This window comes from Phallusia mammillata, chromosome 3 (genome assembly GCF_965637545.1).
Source record: "Phallusia mammillata chromosome 3, kaPhaMamm4.hap1.1, whole genome shotgun sequence".
Lineage (NCBI taxonomy): Eukaryota > Metazoa > Chordata > Ascidiacea > Phlebobranchia > Ascidiidae > Phallusia > Phallusia mammillata.
Genome location: NC_137254.1, coordinates 30324531 through 30333799, shown reverse-complemented (window position 1 = coordinate 30333799; position 9269 = coordinate 30324531). Strand labels below are relative to the sequence as shown.

The 9269-nt window shown below is 38.5% G+C and overlaps 1 protein-coding gene and 1 long non-coding RNA gene across 2 annotated transcripts; one reads left to right on the top strand and one right to left on the bottom strand.

Moving 5' to 3' along the window:
• Positions 1-4497: 4497 nt before the first annotated feature.
• On the bottom strand, positions 4498-6425 carry LOC145220135 (uncharacterized). Its single transcript, XR_013858006.1, has 4 exons — positions 6295-6425; positions 6062-6160; positions 5922-5995; positions 4498-4570 (listed from the first exon to the last, which is right to left on the bottom strand). It is a non-coding gene; the product is annotated as an uncharacterized LOC145220135 (long non-coding RNA).
• Positions 6426-8251: 1826 nt separating this feature from the next.
• Positions 8252-9190, top strand: LOC145219159 (thrombospondin-2-like). The gene is made up of 2 exons (XM_080086548.1): positions 8252-8295; positions 8515-9190. Exons 1-2 carry the CDS (start codon positions 8285-8287, stop codon positions 9017-9019), a joined length of 516 nt encoding a protein of 171 aa, XP_079942674.1. The 5' UTR covers positions 8252-8284; the 3' UTR covers positions 9020-9190.
• Positions 9191-9269: the final 79 nt, after the last annotated feature.

Here is a 9269-nt window from a genome sequence, read left to right as displayed (position 1 = left end):
TTTGAGTGTATTCCAGGCATCTATAGTGTCTTATCGACTCCAAAATGGGTTTAAACTGCAATCACAAAATTGATATTTAAACTCAAATTGATAGATCGACGGAAAGACTATAGCCTTGCAGAGGTTTTTAGGCGTGCGAAATTGTAAAATTGGAGGAAAGTTCAACTTCCGATCGGTTTCTGACAAAATATTCTAGTTGTAAATGGAAGCCAGGCGTCTATAGTGTCCAATCGAATCCAAAATGGGTTTAAACTGCAATCGAGAAATTGATATTTAAACTCTAATTGATAAATCGACGGAAAGGCTATAACCTAGCAACGGTTTTTCGGAGTGCTAAATTGTAAAACTAAAGGAAAGTTCAATTTCTAAACGATTTCTGACGAAATATTCTAGTTTTGAATGTATTCCAGTCATCTATAGTGTCCTATCGACTCTAAAGTGGATTTAAACTGCAATCACAAAATTGATATTGAAACTCGAATTGATAAATCGACGGAAAGGCTACAGCCTTGCAGGGGTTTTTAGGCGTAAAATTGGAGGAAAGTTCAATTTTTGAAGGGTTTTTGACAAAATATTCTAGTTTTGAATGGATTCCAGGCATCTATAGTGACCAATCGACTCTAAAATGGGTTTAAACTGCAATCGAGAAATTGATATTTAAACTCCAATTGATAAATCACGGTTTTTGATGCGTGCGGAATCGTAAAATTAGAGGAAAGTTCAATTTCTAAACGGCTTCTGACGGAATATTCTCGTTTTGAATGCATTTCAGGCGTCTATAGTGTCCTATCGACTCCAAAATTTTGTTTAAACTGCAATCGAGAAATTGATATTTAAACTCCAACTGATAAATCGACGGAAAGGCTATAGCCTTGCAACGGATTTTAGGCGTGCGATATTGTAAAATTGGAGGAAAGTTCAATTTCTAAACGGTTTCTGACGGAATATTCTAGTTTTGAATATATTCCATGTGTCTAGCGTGTGCCAGCGACCCCCCAACGGGTTTAAACAGCAATCGAAAAAATGATATTTAAACTCGAATTGATAGATCAACGGATAGCCTTGCAACGGTTTTTAGGCGTGCGAAATTGCAACATTGGAGGAAAGTTCAATTTCCGATCGGTTTCTGAAAAAATATTCTAGTTTTGAGAAGAATCCAGGCGTCTATAGTGTCTTATCGACTCCAAAATGGGTTTAAACTGCAATCACAAAATTGATATTGAAACTCGAATTGATAAATCGACAAAAAGACTAACCATTTTTTAGGCGTGCGAAATTGTAAAATTGGAGACAAGTTCAATTTCCGATCGCTTTCTGACGGAATATTCTAGTTGTGAATCGATTCCATGCGTCTAGTGTGTCCCACCGACCCCCCAACGGGTTTGAACTGCAATCGAAAAAATGATATTTAAACGAGTATTGACAAATCGAGGGAAAGACTTTAGCCTTGCAACGGTTTTTAGGCGAGCGAAATTGTAAAATTAAAGGAAAGCTCAATTTCCGATCGGTTTCTGACGGAATATTCTAGTTTTGAGAGGATTCCAGGCGTCTATAGTGTCTTATCGACTCCAAAATGGGTTTAAACTGCAATCACAAAATTGATATTTAACTCGAATTGATAAATCGACGGAAAGACTTTAGCCTTGCAACGGTTGTTAGGCGTGCGAAATTGTAAAATTAGAGGAAAGTTCAACTTCCGATCGGTTTCTGACAAAATATTCTAGTTGTGAATGGATTCCATGCGTCTATAGTGTCCTATCGACTACCAAAATGGGTTTAAACTGCAATCGAGAAATTGATATTTAAACTCGAATTGATAGATCGACGGAAAGGCTACAGCCTTGCCGCGGTTTTTAGGCATGCGAAATTGTAAAATTGGAGGAAATTTCAATTTATAAACGGTTTCCGAAGGAATATTCTAGTTTTGAATGGATTCCAGGCGTCTATAGTGTCCTATCGACTCCAAAATGGGTTTACACTGCAATCGCAAAATTGATATTTAAACTCGAATTGATAGATCGACGGAAAGGCTATAGCCTTGCAACGGTTTTTAGGCGTGCGAAATCGTAAAATTTGAGGAAAGTTCAATTTCTAAACGGTTTCTGACGGAATATTCTAGTTTTGAATGGATTCCAGGCGTCTATAGTGTCCTATCGACTCCAAAATTTTGTTTAAACTGCAATCGAGAAATTGATATTTAAACTCCAATTGATAAATCGACGGAATAGCTATAGCCTTGCAACGGTTTTTGGGCGTGCGAAATTGTAAAATTAAAGGAAAGCTCAATTTCCGATCGGTTTCTGACGGAATATTCTAGTTTTGAGAGGATTCCAGGCGTCTATAGTGTCTTATCGACTCCAAAATGGGTTTAAACTGCAATCACAAAATTGATATTTAAACTCCAATTGATAGATCGACGGAAAGACTATAGCCTTGCAGAGGTTTTTAGGCGTGCGAAATTGTAAAATTGGAGGAAAGTTCAACTTCCGATCGGTTTCTGACAAAATATTCTAGTTGCAAATGGAAGCCAGGCGTCTATAGTGTCCAATCGAATCCAAAATGGGTTTAAACTGCAATCGAGAAATTGATATTTAAACTCCAACTGATAAATCGACGGAAAGGCTATAGCCTTGCAACGGATTTTAGGCGTGCGATATTGTAAAATTTGAGGAAAGTTCAATTTCTAAACGGTTTCTGACGGAATATTCTGGTTTTGAATATATTCCATGTGTCTAGCGTGTGCCAGCGACCCCCCAACGGGTTTAAACAGCAATCGAAAAAATGATATTTAAACTCGAATTGATAGATCAACGGATAGCCTTGCAACGGTTTTTAGGCGTGCGAAATTGTAAAATTGGAGGAAAGTTCAATTTCCGATCGGTTTCTGACGTAATATTCTAGTTTTGAGAGGAATCCAGGCGTCTATAGTGTCTTATCGACTCCAAAATGGGTTTAAACTGCAATCACAAAATTGATATTGAAACTCGAATTGATAAATCGACAAAAAGACTAACCATTTTTTAGGCGTGCGAAATTGTAAAATTGAAGACAAGTTCAATTTCCGATCGCTTTCTGACGGAATATTCTAGTTGTGAATGGATTCCATGCGTCCAGTGTGTCCCACCGACCCCCCAACGGGTTTGAACTGCAATCGAAAAAATGATATTTAAACTCGAACTGACAAATCGACGGAAAGACTTTAGCCTTGCAACGGTTTTTAGGCGTGCGAAATTGTAAAATTAGAGGAAAGTTCACTTTCTAAACGGTTTCTGACGAAATATTCTAGTTTTCAATGGATGCCAGGCATCTATAGTGTCCTATCGACTCCTAAATGGGTTTAAACTGCATTCACAAAATTGATATTTAAACTCAAATTGATAGATCGACGGAAAGGCTATAGCCTTGCAACGGTTTTGTGCGTGCGAAATCGTAAAATTTGAGGAAAGTTCAATTTCTAAACGGTTTCTGACGGAATATTCTAGTTTTGAATGGATTCCAGGCATCTGTAGAGTCTTATCGACTCTAAAGTGGGTTTACACTGCAATCACAAAATTGATATTTAAACTCGAATTGATAAATCGACGGAAAGGCTATAACCTTGCAGCGGTTTTTAGGCGTAAAATTGGAGGAAAGTTCAATTTTTGAAGGGTTTTTGACAAAATATTCTTGTTTTGAATGGATTCCAGGCATCTATAGTGACCAATCGACTCTAAAATGGGTTTAAACTGCAATCGAGAAATTGATATTTAAACTCCAATTGATAAATCGACGGAAAGGCTATAGCCTTGCAACGGTTTTTGATGCGTGCGGAATCGTAAAATTTGAGGAAAGTTCAATTTCTAAACGGCTTCTGACGGAATATTCTAGTTTTGAATCCATTCCATGCGTCTATAGTGTCTTATCGACTACCAAAATGGGTTTAAACTGCAATCACAAAATTGATATTTAAATTCGAATTGATCAATCGACGGAAAGACTCCTGTCGTGGGTTCGAATCCCACCGCAGGCTAGATTTTTCTAGCCTACGCCTTGCCATATGGTGGTGAATGCTTGGTGACCGGCTGATTCGGTATAGCGCCTTCAATGGGCCTGGCGTACTGTGATTTATATATGAGTGTGCCGTGATCGCTGGTCTGCATAGACGCTTCAGGGCTGATCCCAGTTATGAATTGATGTTCATCTTAACTCGAATTGATATCACAATTCGAAATGATAAATAGACGGAAATACTATAGCCTTGCAACGGTTTTTAGGCGTGCGAAATTGTAAAACTGGAGGAAAGTTCAATTTATAAACGGTTTCTGACGGAATATTCTAGTTTTGAGAGGATTCCAGGCGTCTATAGTGTCCTATCGACTCCAAAATGGGTTTAAACTGCAATCGAGAAATTGATATTTAAACTGAAATTGATACATCGAAGGAAAGACTATAGCCTTGTAACGGTTTTTGGCGTGCGAAATTGTAAAATTGGAGGAAAGTTCAATTTCTAAACGGTTTCTGACGGAATATTCTAGTTGTGAATGGATTCCATGCGTCTAGTGTGTCCCACCGACCCCCCAACGGGTTTGAACTGCAATCGAAAAAATGATATTTAAACTCGAATTGACAAATCGACGGAAAGACTTTAGCCTTGCAACGGTTTTTAGGCGTGCGAAATTGTAAAATTAGAGGAAAGTTCACTTTCTAAACGGTTTCTGCCGAAATATTCTAGTTTTCAATGGATGCCAGGCATCTATAGTGTCCTGTCGACTACCAAAATGGGTTTAAACTGCAATCGAAAAAATGATATTTAAACTCGAATTGATAAATCGACGGAAAGGCTATAGCCTTGCAACTGTTTTTAGGCGTGCGAAATTGTAAAAATAAAGGAAAGCTCAATTTCTTAACGGTTTCTGACGGAATATTCTAGTTTTGAATAGATACCAGGCGTCTATAGTGTCCTACCGACCCCAATTGGTTTTAAATTGACATCGTAAAACTGATATCACAATTCGAAATGATAAATCGACGGAAAGACTATATCCTTGCAGCGGTTTTTAGGCGTGCGGAATTGTAGAACTGGAGGAAAGTTCAATTTCTAAACGGTTTCTGACGGAATATTTTAGTTTTGAATGGATTCCAGGGGTCTATAGGGTCCTACCGACCCCCCAATGGACGGAACGGCTATAGCCTTGCAACTGTTTTCAGTGCGAAAATATTAAAATTTCGAAGAAATATTCAATTTACGAAGGGTTTGTGTCGGAATATTATAGTTTAATATTGATTATAGACGTCTATGGTCTCCTACCGACCCCCCAATACGTTTAGATTGCTATCGAAAAAATAAAATTGAAACTGGAATTGAGTGCGGTGCCAAAATGGTAAAAATACGAACAAATATTCAGTTGTTGATAGGTTTGTGCAGGAATATTCTAGTTTCAAATGAATTCTAGACGTCTATAGCCTGCTACCGATCCCCCAACAGGTTTAAAATGAAATTGAAACTAGAATAGCCTTACATAGGTTATCGTGCTGCGAAATTAAATAAATTAATTTTTCTGTCAAAATATTTTAAATTGGAATGAGTTCCATTCGCCTTTGGCTACCTGTCTTTGCTCGAATTTGTCTAAAATTTAACGTCGATATCGCAAAAGATCTACCTCGACGATAATCGTAGGGAATTAAATCACCACATTCCAAGTAGTTGTTTTAAATGTGTTCGATACGCCTATGGCCTCCTAGTCTCCTACCGATACCCCATAACGTTTTAAAAATTAAATGCAAAATATCTGTTTTTGGTATTTTCTGTCAAAATATTCTGTGTACCATATGCATATGCATGGCCTCCTACATATGCTCGAAATTTGCCTAAATCTTATTCGTATACATGACATGGGGTTTCGCAAAAGTAAAAAAAAAAGTAGAATTGAATTTCCACTTACTAAGTAATTGCTTGAGTTGAAACTTGGTTTTTTTATCTAATGCAATCGTCAAAAAGAAGAACCGCAGATGAATTCTGTAAAACAAATCTCATTGCATTGCCGAGTTTTTTTTGCATTCTTGTCAACCAAACTACACAAACCGAATGCGGAATCGTGAATTACTTGGTAAAAACCAAGTTGCTGCTTGGAGACTTTGTTTTCATATGAGTCGCCAAATAGTGGCGCTGTGTAGATGAAGCCTGAAAAGCATAATCCGTTTGCACTGCGGTGAATTTCAACCAAAACAACACTATCCAAATCCATATTTAAGCCATGCAGTTAACGTCTGTACTGACACCGAATTACAGTTAGCTACAACAAGAACAACCAATACCTGCTTCTTTCTTGCATCTTTCCACTACAGCTGCCAAGCAGGAATAAGACTCAAACTTAGGCGCAGAGCGGAGTGTTTTCTTTTTTCTTAAAATGCAACCAATCACAACCCGCGAATGGGGTGGGTCGGGGGCGTGGTCCACATTCAGGCAAACTACGAATGCCAAAGGTATTGCCGAAAGCCTAACGCGGACCAATCAAAATCCAAACAAAACTCTGCGTTGATTGTGGAAAATGTTAAATAGCGCCAGTGGAAATGTTAAATAGTTTCGATTGCCTGAACTAAAAACAAGTCGGAGCAATTCGGAAATAATCTAATTTTGGTTCACATACTACATCGAAGGAAAAAAGGTATGTAGGCCTACATTATAAGAAAGCAGAATAAAAAATATCCTCAAAGGGGTCGGTTTCTGATTACTGAGCTATTCGGAATTTGTAAATACTTTGCTATGTTCTCATAACCAACATTTTATTGCACACGTCAAAACATGTTGCAAGGTTTTCAGGAATAGGAAGTCAAAGTTTGCTATGATCATTTATCATATCATACAGATCAATATTTAGTTCAAAAGCCGCATAGCTTTGCTGGAAGGCATTTGCAATCTAGCAAACAGCAATATGTTTTTACTACGACTGATTTGTATTTGTTTGTTAGTCTTTGCGCTGTTTGGGACTTTGCAAGCTGAGGCTGAGTTATATATTGATGTCCACTTTTGTTGCGGTTAATCCTAGTTTACTGACAATAATGACCTATTTGCCAATTTGGCACTTTTAAATTTCTGGACAAACTTTAATGGTGAAAATAACGGCCCAAATAGACGTAAAAAGCGACATGCTTTATTGTTCAAACGTTTCGGCAAATGCTCATGCCATCATCAGTGAAATGAAAGCCACATCAATTGCACCCATTTATATACACTTTAGTCGCATAAAGGAATGATAAAAAGGTGCGAAACAAGCGTCGCAGGTGTAAGCCACCTGCGAGTGTGCGTCTGAGCATTTGCCGAAACGTTTGACAAATAAAGCATGTCGCTTTTTACGTCTATTTGGGCCGTTATTTTCACCATTAAACTTATGAACAAATCCGTATATAGTGTTCCTCTGGACAAACTTTTTTTGGATAAACTATTGCTGTTTGTAAATTACGACCTGTAAAATCTTTTGGCATTAATTGCAGACAAAAATGATCGCTAACCATAAAAATAAATTATATTTCTCCTATGTTGGCATCGTCTGTTCCCGATTCCAGTGTATATTTTGCCGTTAATCGCTAAACGAGATCACAGCGTGATACCGCCTGGCGTACTTTGATTTATAAATGAGTGTGTCGTGATCGTTGGTCTGCATAGACGCTTCAGGCTGATCCCAGTTATGAATTTATGTTTATGTAAACTCCTGATTCGATAACTATTTTACTTTTTATTTAATTAGTCAAGCTTTTCATATGAAACTTAGTCACACATCTTGTTGGTTAATATTGTGTTTTGGTTTCAAAAGCCTATTAACGTGTTCATCTCGCTAAAAGAGATTCACAATGCAGTGGAGAATGCTTTAAGTATGATTGTATCAGAACCAAGCCTTGCAACGATCGCTTAAGTTCTAACATTACCCCGTTGATTTGCAGGCGAAGAGGTCGACGTGGACGAAGCAGAAGACAACGTAGGCAAGACGGCGGCCATAGAAACGGCGGTAGGCATGGTAACGACGATGACGGTCATGGTAACGACGATGACGGTCATGGTAACGACGATGACAGTCATGGTAACGACGATGACAGGTATGGTTGTGACCATAGGCATGGAGTTGATGGTCGTCATGGTGACGGCGAACACAGGGACAAGAAAAACCGTTGCGACTCGCGCAAGCGCTCTTTGACCTGGAGCAGTCGTTCAGTATCGTGCGGCGGAGGGACACAGACCGCACGAATGAGTCGACATAAAGACAAATGCCGTTGTTGTTCTGTGTCTTCGCCAAGACGATGCAACGCCGCAATGCTGTTCAGGTTAGTTGGTTCCTTTGTTGCGTGATAACCTTCTTGTTGTACGTATATAAATACTTTAGTGTTTCGTAACTCATGTTGAGTGTTTAATGATAGATTCTAGGTGCTTGTATAAGTGTGTTTCTGTCTTCTAAAAATACTAAAAAATCCTTTATTATAGGTTTTGTTTAAGTTATCAGGTATTGAAACTAACTTTGTTGTTTGTTATATTCTCTGATATAGTTCACTGTGTCTGGGGCGAATGGGAGAATTGGGGAAACTTTACAAGTCGGTGCGGAGGAGGAACAAAGATTCGATCCCGCTCTCAAGCCAGATCCGGATCTTGCGGAGGAACAGCTTGTTCTGGACCTTCATCGTCTTCTCAGCGTTGCAATACACATCCTTGTCCATTCAATTGTGTGTGGGGACCTTGGAGAAGTTCAATGGTTGTCCTGTCACTTGTGGTGGCGGAACTCATGGCAGATCTAGGGTTGTTGCTATACCAGCTCAGTTTGGAGGAATTCTGTGTCCTGGTTCTCTATCTTCTTCACAATCTTGCAACACAGATCCTTATCCGGTCAACTGCTCGTGGGAAGAATGGGGAGATTTTGGAGTTTGCTCTGAAATTCGTGGAGGAGGAAGACAGTCGCGTACAAGGGAAATCACCCAGGTTGCACTTCACGGTGGACAAAATTGCACAGGTCATGCTGAGTCCACACAAAATTGCAATTACTTTGTTTTACTATAGTTGATGCATAGAAGTTACGGCTGAAAATTATTAACATGCCCGTTTAATTATCCATCTTTAAATAATACAGCCCCGTCTATTTTTGCTTGGTAAAGACTTTACATTATAAAGTTGTTTGATTGCATTAAGACATATGACATTTATTCGAACGAGAATTTAAATTAAGTAAGGTTTATTTCGCTTGAAAAAGGAAAACATAGCATTGTCCTTGCGTCATAGTTGTATAAAAACGGCAGCCAAGCCAGAAATA